Here is an 18,717-nt window from a genome sequence, read left to right on the forward strand (position 1 = left end):
ACAGGATTCCACGGTCATGCGTTTCACGACCGTCAAAGCTTTGATGATGTAAGGATAGCTTATTGTACCAATAGTCAACATGGCGATCCATTGGACTTTTTACACTGCCCTCTGTGACTGATTAACTGTCAACTTTCTAATCTCTTAACTTTATTTGCGTTGACTAGGCTCTCCCTCGGGCGAAACGACGCCGTGCATTCCCTTGTACGCCGACACAACAGCAGGCTTCCAGCCGACCCGTTGGAGAAGTCCCTCATCCTTTAGTTTATACACCTGTACATGAAGTGGGCGGCAGCACTTGATCATTTCCTGCTCACTATCACTGCCAAAACCCCAAAGGGACAAGTCACCTCCCGGGCAAGTACCTAGACAACGGTTGGCCCGCTCGTCAGTACAAAGGCACTCTAGAAGCCAACGGTTGCAAGCAGCGAAGAAGGGTGAGAGGGGGAAAAATGCGACATACTCAACGCCATGAGGAGATCCTGCTCGGCCAGAAACTCGAGCGCGTCGCCCTTTTGCGCCGGCGACGGGTTCATGAAATACCGGCCTTGGGCGTCCAGCCCCGTGACCTGAAAAATGTTGAGGACGTCGTGCACGTCGCTCTCGACGAGGCCCCAGGGCGCGACGGCACGCACGAGGTTGGAGTGGCAGTGAAAGTCGTACCGCGTGCCGGCCAGCACGGCGTTGACGTAGGGGTCGCAGCGCGTGCCCAGCAGGTCGTGCGCGCGCCCGCCATGCTCGTCCTCGCCGTACCACGCCAGGCTGTCGTGGACAATGGTGGCGAGCGGCCGCATGTACGGCAGACACGACCACAGACGATCGTGCGTCGAGACGTGCGACGCGTGCAGCTGCCGCGTGCGCGAGGCCCAGAAGCGCTCCCGCGGGTTGTGCCGGTTCCAGATGTTGAGGTCGCCTGCGAGGAGAGAGTTGAGCGAGGTGGACCCTCTCGGAAGCATTCATCTTTACAACAAGAGTTGGAAAACGTGGGGTAGAGAGGAATGTAGAGAACGGCAGAAGGGGGGCGGTATATAGATGGGGATTGGACGTACCGACTTGAGGCCCTTCGGGAGTGGTGATGCGCACGACGCACCCTCGAGGCACCTCCCAGGCTTTGCCGGAACGAATGGGAATGGTAAACTCTTCGAGGAGCTCCCGGTCCGCGGCTTGGATGGTCTCGTAGGTGGTCTTGTCCACGGTCAGCGGCGATCCGGCCGTGGGCAGGTAGGCCGGGACGGGCTTGGGGATGGGCTTCCGGGCCTGCCGGCGCTCTTCGGCCGATGCTTCGGGGCCGGGCTGGGACATGTTTTAGTTCGTCTTTTCTTCTTCACAAAGCAAAGTAGAATACTGGTGGGGCGGTTTTACTCTAGAGGACGTGGAAAAGAATTACATCCATAGGAGTGTCGCGCGCCCCTTTTCGCAAAGTCGTTTCCAATTTTTTGGCGGGTTAGAGCGCGGCGGTGCAACACCGAGGTCGCGGGGATCTAGGGTTCCACCCAACGGCATTGCGGGGAGGAGGGGGTTCAATGTCGTTGTTACCACCATGTTGGCGAATACAATGCCACTTTTATGACGATATCTCGTCATATGAAGAAATACTTGCTCATGTTTTCGATGTTGGCTGCTCGGAAGCTTCACACACGGGCAAAGGCTCCGTCTGCGGGTACAGGTAGACATGGCGATGCGCCCTCTGCACACCACGGGGCTGATGGCGGGGGGCAGCCTTCAAGAAAACTACATGGATTTGGGGTCATGGGATGTTTGTTTGCGAGGCCACGCAGAACGATGGCTGGACCGCCCGTCGAACAGACATCCACACTTGATGTGCCAAGAACGATGTGAAGCTTGGCTTGAAAAGAGGCTCTGGCTGTGTGCACAGCAGCCTCACTTGTCATATTTGAATCGGATCAAGCTTGCGGCATCCAACGACCAAGACTGACCTGATAGTCAAAGCGGCGAGAATTTGTGAGGAATACACGTGTAGCTTCCAAGTGAACGAGCACGGTCCGGTCACGGCGCAGTCGCATAAGTGGTAGTATGGATAGTCCCTAGGCGGATGAGACCAGGGGATGAGACAAACAAGATCTGTCATGATTTAGTTATCGTTCATCATGCTGGGGAATTTGATGTATCCTGAATGTCAAGCATCCAAGCTCAAACATGGTCGCGTGGTTGGCTGAAGACCTCGGAAGGATGCAGGGTTGAACCAAGGAATAAAAAATGGAGGGGGGACAAGTGGATAAAAAGAATGAGACCATCTCGGGGACCAGATTCTAGAGCCTTTGATCGACACTCGGTGACGGGTAAGTTGCATCGTATCAGTGATTTTTGTCATTTTCTTACTCAGTACGAAGTCCTGGTCTTGCTTCTTCGTTGCGATGACACCGAGCCTGGTGATTATTTAGTAAATAAGTTAGCAGGGCGGGGTGCACTACGGCGGATAGCTGGCAACAGGCTGATATAAATCAGGGAAAAGGATCAATATTTCCAGACGGACAATAAATGACGGGAAGGAAGGAACGGACCAGACTTCCCAAGATGGATTACATGAGGCCCCGGGAGTGTGATGATCAAGGGTCCTGTCGTCTTCAGGCGTCGGAGGATTTCCCCACACAGCCAATACAGTATCATCACAACGCCAAAAGGCAAAGGGAAAACAAGATTTTGCCAACGTACCACTTGACGGTGGGTGCAACAGTCATTATTGGATATTGAAATTTCTGCTTCTGCCTCTGCCTCTGCGGCTCTGCGAAACGGAACAGTCTAGACCTTTGCAGCCACGCCGCCAGCGCGTACGACTGTGATGTCATCCCGCTCCAAAGTGCTGTTCTAACCACCTACTAAACTAGTATAGTGAACTTGTCCGTCATAGGCGGGGGCAAGTGACACCAACAAAGCTTCTACGTTGTGCAACTAATAAGGTACTTTTATTTTCCAAATAGAGGAGGAGGGTGTGTTACAACGAGGGGAAAGGGGGGGGGGGGGGGCGGTGATGCGGAATCCAATGACCAGGCGCGTCCGCTACTAAAAAGCGCGGAGAGATGAAGACGACACCATCCAGACGCGCCGTGGCTTGATGCGGCCGGGCCAGACCTGGATTGGGATGGCCGTGAAAAGAGAAAAAAGAGCCAGAGAAGAGGGCTACGTGTACGTTGTTGTGTGCAATTGTCGTCGCAACTCCCGATTTACCGACTTGGACGCAACGGTGTTTTCTCCTGCAGCATGCAAGAGCCACGCGAGGATCAAGCAGTTTGCGTAAGCTGAAAATATGCATGTATTTGGCAAACGTGGTGCAAGGTGTCAAATTTTTTTCTTCTCTCGGCGCCCGAGATGCCACGTCTGCGTGGTGTGCTTCTGCGTTTGTTGCGGCTTGCTTTTATGCATATTCCGCTGAGATCTAGTTATAGTGGGCTTGCGTATCGAAACGATATCCAACGGTCGGCTTTGTTATAACTGATCAGGCATCGACACGTCCTTGTCAACACAAAAAAAAAAAAAAAGGATCCAAAGGGGCTTGCTTGTTCGCCGCCCCGGGGAGCATCTTGTCCGTGAGCCGGATGGCAAGCTACGGCGTCGGCGAAAAAGTTCTAGACCACCGGATTTTGGAGTTAATAAGGATTTTGGTACCAGGATCGTCACTGCCAGGACTTTTTGTGGTTGGTAACATTGTGATTTCTCGTGCAGGTTCCGGCTTGAGGATTTTGCTGGCTTGGCGGCTCTTTATTGGAAGTCGACACGGGGAGAGCCGTCCTTGCAGGCGAAGAACAAGGGTTTTCCCAAAAAGCAAAGATTCAAGGTTATGCCAAGAGAACTTTTTAGAAAAATACTTTCCAATTTGGGATGCGGACATGAACTGGCAGGGCGATTCTCTCCCCCACAGACAGACGGCGGCTGTAACTAATTAGAACTTTCAAATCTCTGCGTGGGTTTGATGTGCCAAAGAATGAGGCCAGAAGAAGCAAGCGAGCAGTTCCAACCGAGTCAGACGAGACGTTCTGGACCCTGGCCGGCCGGAACACTATGACGTGATGGCGGGCGGCCCAAGCATGGCGGGATACGATTCGGCGTTACAAGCCGTGGTACGTGCGCGTGAGAGAAGGCTATGTACGTCACAGGAGAGACGGGAAAAGGACATAGGGGAAAACTCATTACTCGGTAACACTGGTACAAGGCGTGATGAGAGTTTTGGCCTGGTGCAGGGCCGGATGCCGGACGAAGCCTCAACGGGCGATCAAGAGAGCTCGGCTCAGAGCATGTATGGATGAGCTGCAAGGGAAGAAGGAAATGTGTCGTCGTCGTCTGCTGCTTTTCACCGGTCAACTTGGTGCATGGTTTGACCGTCGTTCTGGGCCCTTCTATTTCCAGCCCGGGCTCCCTTGGCTTGGCTCGATCTGCTCTGCACCATGCCAATCAAGGCCGGTCCCCTCCCACCGCTACAATGACATATGAATGGGCGGCCGGCAAACGCTTTGTTTGCCCCCAGTACGAGGTATGTACCATCCAAGTACCGTTTTTACTAGCTAGAGAGCCGCCGGATACCACACGGCCAGTTTGCCTCGACTAGAATGAAGGATTGGCTGAATTGCTTCAAGACAGATGACAAGCAGCTACAGATACGAATAGTATGTGCGTGTATGCGAGACCGACTTGATAAGCGATGTTACTCATCGCTTTTGCTTGCCGTGGTTCGTCTCTCAACCCATTATACCTCTTTGTTCAAGTTTCAAGACTGCAACAGTTGACTGCAATGCAATTGATGCTGCCCCGTCAACGAGCCATTCAACGACCCCAGTCCTTCCGAAATATTGCTGCCTTCACTCGCAAAAGCCTCCTGTTCCTTTTCTTCTTTTTGGCTCTATTAGAAGGTCGACCCGGCTGGGCTCAGATCTCAACCCGGGTTTACGTGCCCTGTCTTTTTTTAGTTTGTAGCCCCTGTTCCCCTGTCTCCATGGCCCTGTTACTGGGTGCCATACTAGTAGGTACCTGGCCGTTACTTTGGCTGGATGATGCCTACTAACTGACACTGACTAGACCAAGGAAATTCAAGGGTGCTAAATCTTGCACCCGCCGCCGCCGCTGCCGCTCCTTCACCCCCCAAACGGCTTTTGTCTCATTGTTGATGATTCTAGGGTGACTTTTTGCTCGTTTTAGCATTCTGAGCCGTTTCCGATTCTCCTGATCTCTTGTCGTAAAGAAGAAATAAAACCCAATGGAGTGACTCGAGGACCCTGCATCAGCCGAGTCTAGGCCCTTGTTGTCTCTAGGCCATCGTCATTTTACCCGCACACAACTGAAATGCCTGATAAGACTCGTTGCGGAGGACGGTAGGACTGGGGGTGGGAGACAAACGTGCAGTAATACGGTTCCCACAGTCTAATAAACGCCCATCCCCATCCTATTAGTTATTTCCAAGTAGACTGTTAATACGTCCGTACTAACTAGTCAATCCTACTTACAGTCGGTCTGCCCACACGCACGCACACACTCGGCGCACACGCATATTTTGCCCTCTTGCACATGTAGGCCTCCGCTGCAGTGTCTCCCAGTTTCACTCTTGCATATTCACCCTATTCCCTTGTGCCTTTTGGCCATCTCTTCTCACCCGCCACGCGCCATTCGCCAGTCCGTTGCATTTACCCTGCGCCCACCCCTCCTGCATCGCTACCGTGTCCTGCAGCGTGCATCTGCATCTACCGGCCAGCCAGCCGCTCGCTACCTTGCCGTATACTACGCCTCGTGTTGCTCGACTTTGTGTGCTCTGCTCCGTCGGTCGTGGCATCTTTCGCTTTCTGAATCAATATACTGGTCAATAGCCCCTGGTGACCAGTTCCGGCACGGTACACAAAAAACAACGCCACTCAAACAGGCCCTTATAACGAACCCTTTTTTCCCGCACACCCCTTTCGACCTCGTTGTCTCGAGCTCGAAAAGTAAAAACAGAAGGCCGGCTTTGACTGTACTTCGGTGTGCTTCCATTTACAACCAAGAAGACGTCTTGTCGTTGGTCGCTCGTTACCCGTTGCGTCCGTCTTTTCGCCTTTGCGGCTCCGCCACCGTTCTCGTTCTCGCCACCGCCTCCCTCGTGCTGTTACGTCACAGGCTGCGTTACAAACCGACAACCTCGATTGAGACTCTTTCTGCGACGACGCACGCGACACTTGCCTTCTCACCATCCCTCCGACATTGATTACTTGGAGCCATGGATTTTTGAAGTCTCCCGCTCGGCCAAGTCTTAAGCTGATTGGCTTCTCTCCCTCTTCCGTTCAACCTGCAAATTCTTCTCCGAATGCCTGTTCAATACACAATGAAGGCTCACACTGCACGAACGCCTGGGGTATCCAGTCCCCATCATCTATCAAGACGACCTTCACGAACTGTCACGAAATCAACGACACCCCTTACCTCACCTCGCGCCGCCTGTTCCGTCGGCCAAACCCATCCGCCCAGGGGTTCTCCTGGCCGCCGAGCACAAGCACGCGCCCCAAGTCCCAACTACTTTGGCCTGGTCATTGACTCCAATGCCGAGGGAGCCGAGTCCTCCGCCCCTGGGAAACACAACTGGAGTCCCGCGGGCTCATCAATCAAGTCCTTCGCCGCCGCCCTGCCCAAGACGGTACCTCTTGAACCCAACTCCGAGTTCGAAGCTTTCAAAAGGCAGGCAGACCGCAATTTCGGCCCCTCCTCTGCCCTCCCAACAGCTAGCCATGTCCCCTCTGCATCTGCGCACATGGCCCGCCCTCGACCGGCGCGCTGGCACTCCCATAGTCATGAGCCTGCCACTGAACCGTCGTCATTTCGACTGGCGCTGAATAGAATCCGCGCCGATATGGGCCCAATAAAGAAGCCCGAGGTTGACCACAGCACCTTGCACGATTCTGCATATGTATCATTGGACTCGAAACGAAACTCTGATATGTCTCTAAAACTACCTCATATTGCACCCCCCCCACGCGTTGCGTCGCCGCTCCCTATCGAGGAAATTAAGCAGCAGCTTCCACAGTCATCGGATCAGCCAGCAACGATGGAGCAATACCGCGATGACCGATTCTCACTTAACGAACCTCCATCACGACGTTCATCACAAAGCATCAGTAACCTGGCAAGGGCCTCCACTCTACCTATGAAGCTCGATACCGCCCAGAGCCCTTTTATCGCTGGCGAGCAGCTCGTCAATATCATGGAAACGGCCATGGACAGTATTCTTCTCCTTGATGTTCGTTCAGTCCAAAACTTCTCCCAAAGCCGCATCAAGCATGCCCTCAACCTTTGTATTCCAACGACGCTGTTGAAGCGCGCGACCTTTGGCATCGAAAAGCTCCAGCAAACCTTCCAGGATAGCATCAACTCGACAAGATTCAACCGCTGGAGGGATATGCAATGGATCATTGTTTACGATAGCAACGCCTCCGACAACCGGGATGCTATCACACCACAGAGCATGATTAAGAAGTTCGCCGCAGCGAATTACTCGGGAAAAACTGCTATACTTCGCGGAGGCTTCAATCTTTTCCGACAGTCATTTCCCAACTTTGTAGACAACGAGGCAGCCTCAGCACCCGCCACGAAATCACATTCGGCAACTTCGAATAGCAATGGTATTGCGCCCGTCATTGGAGGTGTCATGCTACCAAATTGCATGCGGGAGCCAACTCCGTTCTTTTCCAATATTCGCCAAAATATGGACCTCGCAGACGGTGTTGGTCAGTTTGATGTACACTTGCCCGATGGCCTCGAAGCTTCATTGCTCCCTACCTGGCTGCGCGAGGCCGCTGCGCCTGGGAACCACGGCAAGAATGTATCCGACAAGTTTCTGCACATTGAACAAGAGGAGCAATCGCGGATGAGGGGAGCGTATGCCGCGTTCAACCCCAACCACGCACAATCTGCAAACAATGTCCAGCTTTGCGGTGTGGAAAAGGGCGTCAAGAACAGGTACAAAGACATCCTTCCGTTTGAGCATAGCAGAGTCCGTCTGCAAAACAAGACGTCTAGTGGCTGTGACTATGTCAATGCCAGCAACCTCTCGGCTTCGCGTAGCAACAAGAAGTACATTGCCACGCAGGGTCCTTTGCCAGCCACTTTTGAAGATTTCTGGTCTGTCATCTGGGAACAGGATGTTCGTGTCATTGTCATGCTGACGGCGACGACGGAAGGCGGGCAGCTCAAATGCCACCCGTATTGGGAAGGTCGCGAGTTTGGGCCCTTTCGGCTGCGACCCCTGTCCGAGAAGAAGGCTTCGCTTGACACGGATAAATATAAATCTGACTCCAACAGCACGCCGGCCTCAAACGCGTCTGAACGTGGCCGGCGTCGAGCCAACACCACGACGGCATTCGACGCGGCACCGAGCCATTCACCCACAGAAGAGGCGCCATACGTCGTCATCCGCAAATTTGCGCTCTCGCACTCGTCCCAACCCTTTGCACCCATCCGCGAGATTACTCACCTGGACTTTCCAGGTTGGCCCGACTTTGGGGCTCCCGCTAAGCCGTCGCACCTCCTTGCGCTCGTGGAACTGGCCAACGTCATGCAGCGCGCTGCTCGGCCCGTAGAGACCAGCGCTGTCGTTGATTCGCACAGGACGATGGACGGCGCACCGTCCATCCAGTGGCACGACGAACCAGAGGCGGATGAGGACTGCCGGCCCATGCTGGTTCACTGCTCCGCGGGCTGCGGCCGCACTGGCGCGTTCTGCACCGTCGACAGCGTCGTCGACATGCTGAAGCGAAAGCGCCAAGCAGACCTCACCGGAATTGTGGCCAAGGATACAGAGGGCGATGTGAAGATGTTCAACCCTTCCGAGGCACTTTCGCCCCTGTCGGCCTCCGGTTCTTACTTTCAGCTGGACCAGTGTCCCACAGCCAGCCAACTCGCCAACTTGCCCCATCAGAAGCGCAACTCGGCGGCGCTGGACACCACGTGGCTGAATGACGACTCGATCGACTTGGTCCAGATGACGGTCCAAGACTTTCGACAGCAGCGTCTGAGCACGGTGCAAAGCCTGCGGCAATACGTGCTCTGTTACGAGACGGTTTTGGAATGGATGCAGTGCATGCAGGACAAAACGGCCAGCACCACGGCTGGACGGAAGCGCAGTGGCAGCTTGACGCTGACACTGCCTCACTAAACAAATAGAGATATAATGGGATATGGGAACGATGAGTCCACATTTAATGGCGAACATGGCGTTATCACTTGAATTTATCAACAGCGGCTCATCATGTATAGCATCATGTATAGCGAAGCGGACATGTATATTGGCAGTGCCTTGCGTGCTTTTTTTTTTGCCTTGTCCCTACAATGTACACGCGAATCAAAAAGGAACAGGGGGGAGGAAGCATTTTTGATGAAAATAGCAAAGGAAATAATAGGGTTGTTCATAGCCACTGCTCTTTAATTGTACTTTTTTTTCTAAACTTTTTGCTAGTTCTACTTGAAATGTGAGTGCCTAGGCACTTGAACTTTGGCGACATCTTTGAGCGACATCTTACGGGCTAGTAGGCTAGGGCGGGCTATGTCAAAGAAGCGCCTTGTTAGAATAAAAGGATACAAGGAAAATAAGCTTGTCTACTAGTTTGTGCGGCTAAGGATTTCTATTTAGATATTCTCATCACGCTAATCGGAAGTAGCTGCATTATATAATATTCTGTAACGCGTAGACGGAGATGTAAGATGGGGAAGCAATATCTTAGGTCAAAGTCTTGTGTGTCAAATTGTTGAAACTGCCGCCAAGTGATATAGAGGAACAATTTATTAGTAGGCAGAGTGGTGTTTTGTAGCGATACGCGCCCCGTTCTCCAGGGCATGCCGTGAGCAAAATGATGTGCTGACATAAGGCACTGGAAGTTTCACCAGACAACCTCTGGCTCAATGCTCATCCCGTTCGTGCTAGAAAGCGACGAAATAATAACCTTATGGGCACCTCCGTTGGTGGGAAACTGAGTCACCTAACCACTACTGAGATATTTCATTACTGCACCACCCAGAGATAAAGACGGCAGTCTTCAAACGCCAGGGGCAGCCACCCGAAGCAATATCATCGAACGCAACTATCATGCTAGATGAATCACCGGACTATGTAGTCCTGTATGGCTCGGACGCCGAAATCAAAACGCTGGTTACGCAGAGCCCGCGATTGCACCTCGATAATAATGGAGTTGTACTGTTATCAGACCGCTTCATCGCCAAATTCTACACGCCGGACTGCCTCACCGATAAGATGAAAACGATCGAAATTGCGCAATCTCTCGGCATACGAATACCAAAGATAATACGAGCGATACAGCATCCCGACGTGACGTTTCTCGTTATGGAACGAGTTGAAGGGCAGACACTAGAAGACGCCTGGGCTGGGCTAAGCTGGTATTCCTCTCTTCGTCTGGCCTTCCAGCTCCGCCGCTTCGTCTCGCTGATGCGATCGATCACCTCGGACACTGCCGGATCTATTGTCACAGGCGAATGCAGGTCTTTCTGGTTAGATGACCGGTTTGGACTACCTGCAAGGGCGACCGTCGGATATGTTATGGAGTTCCTAGCCTTCTGGACGGGCTTCAGATCTATCAAGCATGAATATAAAAAAAGCAGTCGTGATCACGCAGTTCTGAAACGGTCTTCAGATCTGCAGGTAAAGTCGTTTGTGCTTACACACCATGATCTTGCACCTCGCAATATCATGGTTGATAAGCTAGGAGATGCATGGCTGATTGATTGGGATCTTGCTGGGTACTACCCAATCTACTTCGAATATGCATCAATGTCGAATTTTCGGATACCAGAGAGCTGGGGATATTTCGGGCGGCTACGCTGGTGGATTGTTACATGGTTAGCGGCTGGGCGATATGAGAAGCAAAGCAAACAGCTCTGGGCAATCAGAACCAAGCTTCAACGGTTTCCAGTAGGACGGCGGCTTAATATCAAAGCAAACGTTACTCAGCCGAGATTAGAGCAAGCTTTAGCGTCCTCCGAATCATCTGATTCTAGTGTATAGAGTTACGCTAACAAAATTGGGCAAACACTCATCCGTTGTTCTTTTCGTCTTACCGACCTGCAGAACCAGACAGCTGCAGAGCATGCCAGTCAACACACCTTACCCATCATCCGACCCCGCGACCGGACGGTGCGGGGTAACAGTCGACGTTCATCGGGTAATATCGACTATCTAAAATCGCAGGAATTCCACCTGGTGCAATGTTGTACCGAGATATCGCCTAGAGCGGAGCGGAGTTGCGCGCACGACTTTTGCAACCCGCTCTGTATCTCTATATCACAGCCGAGCTCCCGTCCCCTCGCCCCATTCGGCCTTTCTTCACTACTAGCTTCACTCCATGATGGGTTCGCATTCAGATACAGACGGATACGATGTCATCATCATTGGCGCCGGCGTCTCTGGCATCAACGCTGCCTATCGCCTACAGACGGAGCTGCCCGGCTGTCGACTCGTCATCCTAGAAGCCCGCGCCTCCATCGGCGGCACGTGGGACCTGTTCCGCTACCCAGGCATCCGGTCCGACTCTGACATCTTTAGCTTTGGCTTCGCCTGGCGTCCCTGGTATCGCAGCGAGCTCCTCGCCCATGGCCGCGACATCAAGCAGTACATGGTGGACGCGGCTCGGGACACGGGCATTGACAAGCACATTCGCTACCACCACAAGGTCCTCTCCGCCAACTGGGTTTCCAAGGAGCGAGCCTGGGAGCTTCTGGTCCAAGAGCCTGGTCGGACAGAAGCAGCCGTATACCGTGGTCAGTTCGTCTTCCTGGGTACGGGGTATTACAACTACGAACAGCCTCGTCAGACGACCATTCCCGGCCTCGAAACCTTTCAAGGAAATATTATCCACCCGCAGTTTTGGCCAAAGGACTATGACTATACCGATAAAGAAATGGTAGTGATTGGGAGCGGCGCCACAGCCGTCACCATTGTGCCGTCAGTTGCCGAAAAGGTCAAGCGCGTCACCATGTTGCAGCGCAGTCCGACATACATGTTCCCCCTGGCCAGCCGCAGCAGAGTGCGCAGCTTTCTCTTCGCCGTGCTGCCAGGGGCGCTTATGCACAGAATCAACAGAGTGACTTGGATCCTCTTCGCCTACCTGCTGACAGTCTGGTGCGCGCACTACCCGGCGGCTGTGGCGCGGTACATTCGGAAGCGCACCGTGGCGGCGCTGCCGGCGGGCTACGCGTGGGATCCGCACTTCAAGCCGCGGTACAAGCCGTGGGAGCAGCGGCTGTGCGTGGTGCCTGACGGCGACATCTTTGCTGCGATCCGCTCGTCCAAGGCGGTCGTGGTGACGGACACGATCGAGACAGTGACGGCGGACGCGATCCGGCTCTCGTCGGGCCAGCGGCTGCCCGCCGACGTCATTGTCACGGCGACGGGGATCCAGCTGCTCTTTGCCGGTGGCATCCGCTTCACGCTCGACGGCGGGGCGCCGCTCGACGCCGCGCGCAAGGTTGTTTGGAACGCGGCCATGATCCAGGACCTGCCCAACACCGTCTTCGCGATTGGCTATCTCAAGTCGGGCGCGTGGACGCTGGGCGCCGACTGCGCGGCGCGGCTGCTGATCCGGCTGATGAGGGAGGCGCGGACGAGGGGCGCGAGGATGGTGACGCCGCGGCTCGACGAGGACGGCGGCCGTGAGATGGCGAGGCGGCCGCTGTGGGGGATATTAACGTCGACGTACCTCGAGGGCTATGAGAAGGCGTTTCCGCAGACGGGCACGGGGATATGGTGCAATAGGGAGAATTATATCAAGGACATGTATGCGGCGAGGTGGGGAGATATTCAGACTGGCTTGTGCTTTGAGGAATGATGCGGAGGGAGGAGGGACAAGAGGAACTCATAACCGAGGATTTCGTTCTCTGTTACTCTGTACCTATAGATAGCGAATTCATTCGCTTCTGGGAACGAATAAACATGAAGTAATCTTACAAGTTGCTCCATCTGCGGCAAACGCAGTGGTGAACAATTCAAGACAGCCCGCTGAAACCCGACGATGCACTAACGAAAGGCTGAGGCGTCAGCGCCCTGGGAAGCTAACTGTTTGTTACCCTCAACCACCATCTCCTCGACGCCATGAGACGCTACACTGTATTTGGACTGTGCTGGAGTTTTGTCACCCGAAATTGTATGCGCCAGGTGTTAGCAAACTAGTTAGTGGCTAACCTCGCAACGTTGAATACCTAGGAGGTAGTGATTATTGCTATCCGTGCGCGGGGAGGCAAGGCTGTGGTGTGCGCTAGAGTCCAAAAATAGCGTCCGTCGGGCCACATCATCCCAAGTGATGAAAACATGAAAACATAGTTACTAATAAAGTGATGAACTTGAAGGCTTGAGCCGTCCCCTATTTGTTTTACTGCGGACGCGGTTCCCCCATAGTAGCTTGGAGTAACTGGTAGGGCCAGGACTGCAGATGTCGTTGTGCCCAATAAAATCCGTACATGCATCGTCTCGGCACTTGACTGTACGACGGGGGTTGATGCAGAAATGTGCAGGAGTCTTGAAAGGAGCAAACGTACGAATGAGATGTGAGATATCCGCGTGTCGGCGCTGACGACGACGTACGTTGGACGCCGCCGCCGCCGCCAAGTCTTTGCCAGATGTGTGTGGGCACCATTGATTCACGCAGGATTCAGGTGGTGTGCGAGGTGGTGAACGTGGTGAGCGAGGTGAGGCTGCCAGCTCAAGCTTGCTTGTCTTGCTTGCTTTCTTGCTTGGACCCCGCGATGCCAGGAAGAGCACCGTGACCGAGACGCGACAACACAGTGTTATCCCGTGCGGACGCTGGTAGTGATTGATGCCGGCGAATTGACTGGGAGGATAAATTTAGAATTTCGTAATCCGTAACCCGTACTCTGTAGTTACGGAGTATTGTGGCCTAAGATCAAGTTCGATAACCTACCTAGGGCTATACCGAGCCTATTATGGCGCTATGGACAGTGCGCTGTAGGCCTACCTGGTACTAATGTGTGAGCTGTCGGTAGCGGTGTGGATAACTGGACGGAAATGGCAGCTGACAGACGTTGGCCAGATCACGTCTGTCATGACTCTCATTCTGAAGGACTGTTGATTATTCTTTATTTCTTCAAATTTATCCACAGCGGTGTATTTCCAGTAATAATAATAGGGACCGTTGGTAGCAGTAATACGAATAAGCTTTATCCGCCGGAAAACGGCAAGCCCCAAAGCTAAAATATAACGGCAAGTCCCCTACCTAATGAGGCGTCCCCCCTAACAATAAATAATGGTACCACCGTCTCGGGCACAGCCGTACCAGATTGTCACTGCCTTGCCTTGGCACCCCTGGCGCCTGGCACCTGCACTGCACTGCCAGTCTCCAGTATCAGTACCCTCGTCCCTCGTCAGCCCTTCTCTCATGTTCTCGCATCGACACTGAAAAAAAATCATCCTCCAAAGCAAGCGACGAATTTCGACCTTGTTTCAATCTTTCTCCATGTCGCTCAATATCTAACCGGCCGCGGCCTCTTCATCCTCCCAACGGCCGTCCGCCACCATGGACAGCGCAGCGCCCGCGATCTCGCCCTCGCCGTTGGCCACTCCGCCGCACACGCCTGGCCCCCCCGCCGTTGCTCTGTGCCGCAAGGCTTCGTCGTCGGCCTTTGAGCGCCTCCCCGACGAAATCATCGCGCAGTACGTTTTCGAACCAACCACTGTCCACGGCCTCATTGCTAACGCTGCCCTTGGCAGGATCCTACGTGTCGCAGGCCCCGACAGCTTCGCCTCCCTCATCGTCGTCAACCAGCACACCCGCCGCGTCTCCCAGCAAGCCGATCTCTACGCGAACCAGCTCCAACGATGCGCCTCATATGCCACCGCCCACGCCACTTTGGCCCAGATCCAAGACGAGGACCTCCCCAAGCTTCGCCGTCTCTTTGCCCGCGAGGTCAAGCGCAACTTCTTCAACGCCTATAATAGACCCTCTGAAACGCTCGTCAAGCTCGTGTCAAACTCCAACAGCTCCTCCTCCTGCCCTGGAGGTGAGGGCATGCAGTTCAGTGCCTCCTCCAAAGGCCATCACCTCCTAGCCTATAATTCCTCTCGAATCTATGTCCTCGGCCTCCAGGGTGCCCAACTCCAAGTCAAGCGCGAACTCAAGATCCAACGTCGACCCATATCCGCCACCATCACCGATGATGCTGCGACCCTAGTAGTCCTCTCGACAGAAATGCAGGTCGACCTCTACAATCTCAAAAAGAGCCCACCCAAACGAAAGCATGCCATCATTCTCGACAAAGCCCCTCGCACAATTGCCGTCTCCTCTTGCGGCTCCGTCATGGCCGCCGCCTACGATACCGGAATTGAAGTCTCTTCGTTACACCCCAATGCCATGCCCACCGAACGCCGCCAAGTGAAATGCGATCCTGTTGACAACCTCGCCTTCTCCTTTGACGGCACCCAGATCCTCGGCACCACGCTACACTCGAGTCCTCCCAACACTGTCGTCTTGACAGCTCCCTACTACGACCCAAGCACCCTCGCCGACCAGGACAACCTCAGCGCCATGTGGACAACGTCTATTCTCTTCCCGAATACTAGCCACGACTGTAGCCACGCCGTGCTGTTACAAAATGGTACAGAGGAGGCTTTCTGGGCCTTTGCTTACGATCCTAGCTTTGAGACGTTTCGCGCCATCCGCATTGACGACCTGCGCAATGGCACTACCTACTTCACCGGCCCCGTCCCAAGGCCATCGTCGCAGTCCAAGTTACTTCCCAGCGCATTACCAGCTGCCGCCTACCATGGCCACCTAGTCGCAGCTGGTTTCCATGGGAGCCAAGTATGGGTGTACGGCGTGCCCGAGGATTTGGATGCTGTTCCTGAAAACCACATAGGTGTATTCGATGGCTTCCCCGGCCACGGCAGGAGAAGTAGTCAACACAGTAACCTCTCGCGCCATGGATCATCTCGTGGCGGAGAGGAAAATACTAGACTTCCCCAATGGCAGCTCCTGTGTGACAAGCTGCGCAACAATTTCATTGGAGGTAGGAAGGTAGCTGATCTTACTGCCATCAGTACCGTCAAATGGGTAGAGGGATTTTCCACTTCGTCAGTCAAGGATCGTTTACTGGTGACCTCGCGAGAAATCTCTCCTGCTAGGCTAGCCACCGACGAAGAGGACATTGACTTCGTGGATGGTGGCCGCGTGTGTATCCTTGACTTTGAGTACGGACCACGAAGTGGTTCGAAACGTGAAGTTGTCATCGAGGTTGGAACAGACGACGCCGAGGTCTTACAAGAGGAGCGACGCGACATTGAGACAGAAGTGGCCATTGTGCGTAGACGCACCGTAGTACAGAACCGCTCCAGCCGCAATCAGCTGTTCCGCGCTGCCACGACTGCCAGGCAGCATCACATGCCAACGATACCTCCCAGACAACCAACAGAGCTTGATGACCCCCTCGTGCCGAGGAAAGTTGGAGCGAACCCTGCCGACACAAGCGAGAGGGATGACGAATCTGTGCCATCCATGGACGACATGGAAGCGTTGGACGCCCCGTACTCACATGCAAGCCCTCGTTCCACAACAACCTTGCGACGTGCTGCCACTGCCGCTGCCGTGAATCGTCGACTCAACCCACGTACTGCGGATGGCCAGAGGGTCGTCTATCGTCGCGCTGACGGGCGAGGCGAAATACCGCACGAGAGCGATGCTGATAATTGGGGTTCCTCCTCCGCCTCCATATCAACCAGACGATCCAGGGACTCTGCCCGCCTTCCTTCGACGGCCAGCTGTTGCACCGCTACCATCCCCCGTGCGACCCTATACCGCTGTTGTGCCGGCGCCAACCCAGGCATGGCCTGGTCAATTTTATCCCCGGGATGAGCAAGGTCAAATGGACGGGATGCCTTTGCGTCAACGAACCGCAAGCGACGAAACCACGTACAGTAGTATGCAGCGATTTGGGGATATTCCACGCCCGCTCTCGACACCATCTGTCATGCCGGTCGATGCCGAATCGATAATGGACGATTTGTACACGGTTTCCCCATCTGTCTCGCCTGATCCAGAGCGCCAAGCCGTTGGAGTGGAGGAGTCACAAACAGAAAATATCTTGTCAGATGTACGCCACTCTGAAACGGCAACCGCAAGGACCACCCCCGCCAACGTCGAATACTCGGACGCAGTTGAACAGATCCAATCCCATCGCGAGCAGACTGGCAGCCGGGCCTTTTCAGTCACCATTCCATCGGCACAGCTCTCTCCGGTAGACGAAGATCACGTGCATAACCGGAGACTTTTAAACGCGCAGACTTGGCCTCTGGTGGCCCGCATAAAACCGCAAAAAGCGTCGCCACCTGTCCAGCACAATAGTGCGACGTACTCGGCATCAGCAACAGATGCGACCATGGCGGGAATGGCGTCTAGTTCGCTCCCCCCGCCTCCCAGCAGTGACCAGATCAGTCGACTGAATAAGCGGATAAGCATGGGTGCTCCACGACGGCTGTCTGGCGGGATTCTCAATCAGTGGTCTGTCCCAGACAGCAGAGCAAGCCTCATGGGGACACCGACGAAGCAGCACACTTATGAACACGAGTCAACATCCGATGTACAGCTGGTGAACCCCGACGAGGATCAACCGCTCATCATAAGCACGCCCAAAGGCGTGAGCGGGGCGTTTGATTCCCCAGGGGAGACGGAGATATGGGCGCCAGTGCCTCGCCGGCCTCGACAGAACATTCCGTTTAATCCAGAACAACCTACCCCGCCTGTGCAATCACTGTTTCCGGCGCTGCCAAATAGCGACGCGAATGGGACAAAGCAAAAGGCTCGCCACCTGCCGTCATGGTTGTCCTCCTCGCCTGCAGCTTCGAGATCACCGATGCGTGTGAGCCGCAAGCCTAGCAGAGCTGAGCGGGGAGCAGCGAAGAATATTCTCGATGCTAAGAAGCGGGGGTGGAGGCCCAAGTCGAGGAAATCCCAAGAACCAGAGCCAACAGTTCTGGGTCCGGAAGACTCTGGCTGGACAGATGTTCCTCCCCAACCAGCTCAAAAGGACCACAGGCGATGTGTCATCATGTAATTTCGGAGTTTAGCGAAGGGTCAATATGGTGTGCCGACCCAGGCTCATATAAGATGCAATTTGTATTTGTGCATGATTAGATCAATCTTTGGAAAAGCGACAAGCGACTTTTTCCCATTTATTTTAGTTTTTGCATTTTCCATTCATTGGAATCACAGGCTTGTAGCCAACATCATTTCCTTGTCGGGAATCTGGAGCGAGCGCCCATACATGACAGCATAATAAAGTTGACACAATCTTGAACTCTTTTCTCATATACAATGGTCTGAAAGGTCAGCGCCGACTAGCAAATAAATCTAGAAAAACTACCTATGTGATGCTGTGTGAATATCCTCCACCGAATCTAGTATTAAATATCCAAAACCAAATCATAAAAAGACATCCAAAACCGTGAAACAAAAAACAAAAGAAAGAAGACGCCGCTGTTCCCTCGCCGTGAGACTGTGTATGTGCATTATAAGACTCACAAACGAATGCGTATGCGAGAGACGTAAAGAATGAAGATGATGTCGGTTGTCTATTTCTGTCTTTTTTTCTTCTTTTTTTTTCTCAGCGCCCCGGCGTCGTGTCCGGCACATAACGCTTCTTCCCGCGATACATCTCCCCCAAGCCGGCCTCGTCCATCAGATTCGACATGGTGGTATACGTGGTGTCGCGGTCCCTAGCGTCGTGCCCGTGCCCCTG

The 18,717-nt window shown here is 53.9% G+C and overlaps 4 protein-coding genes across 4 annotated transcripts; 3 read left to right on the forward strand and 1 right to left on the reverse strand.

Annotated features, from left to right (window-relative positions):
- Window positions 1-404: 404 nt before the first annotated feature.
- CCM_02192 (uncharacterized protein) lies at window positions 405-1,302 on the reverse strand (the record flags this gene model as incomplete). The annotated part of the gene is made up of 2 exons (XM_006667344.1): window positions 405-913; window positions 1,050-1,302. The coding sequence occupies 2 exons, from the start codon at window positions 1,300-1,302 to the stop codon at window positions 405-407; spliced, it is 762 nt and encodes a 253-aa protein (XP_006667407.1).
- A 4,999-nt stretch (window positions 1,303-6,301) lies between these two features.
- Window positions 6,302-9,124, forward strand: CCM_02193 (tyrosine-protein phosphatase non-receptor type 6; the record flags this gene model as incomplete). The annotated part of the gene is made up of 1 exon (XM_006667345.1): window positions 6,302-9,124. One exon carries the CDS (start codon window positions 6,302-6,304, stop codon window positions 9,122-9,124), a length of 2,823 nt encoding a protein of 940 aa, XP_006667408.1.
- Window positions 9,125-10,051: 927 nt separating this feature from the next.
- On the forward strand, window positions 10,052-12,803 carry CCM_02194 (flavin-binding monooxygenase, putative; the record flags this gene model as incomplete). Its single annotated transcript, XM_006667346.1, has 2 exons — window positions 10,052-10,978; window positions 11,313-12,803. The coding sequence occupies 2 exons, from the start codon at window positions 10,052-10,054 to the stop codon at window positions 12,801-12,803; spliced, it is 2,418 nt and encodes an 805-aa protein (XP_006667409.1).
- A 1,701-nt stretch (window positions 12,804-14,504) lies between these two features.
- On the forward strand, window positions 14,505-18,033 carry CCM_02195 (F-box domain protein; the record flags this gene model as incomplete). Its single annotated transcript, XM_006667347.1, has 2 exons — window positions 14,505-16,674; window positions 16,712-18,033. The coding sequence occupies 2 exons, from the start codon at window positions 14,505-14,507 to the stop codon at window positions 18,031-18,033; spliced, it is 3,492 nt and encodes a 1,163-aa protein (XP_006667410.1).
- Window positions 18,034-18,717: the final 684 nt, after the last annotated feature.

Source organism: Cordyceps militaris (genome assembly GCF_000225605.1).
Source record: "Cordyceps militaris CM01 unplaced genomic scaffold CCM_S00002, whole genome shotgun sequence".
Classification (NCBI taxonomy): Eukaryota; Fungi; Ascomycota; class Sordariomycetes; order Hypocreales; family Cordycipitaceae; genus Cordyceps; species Cordyceps militaris.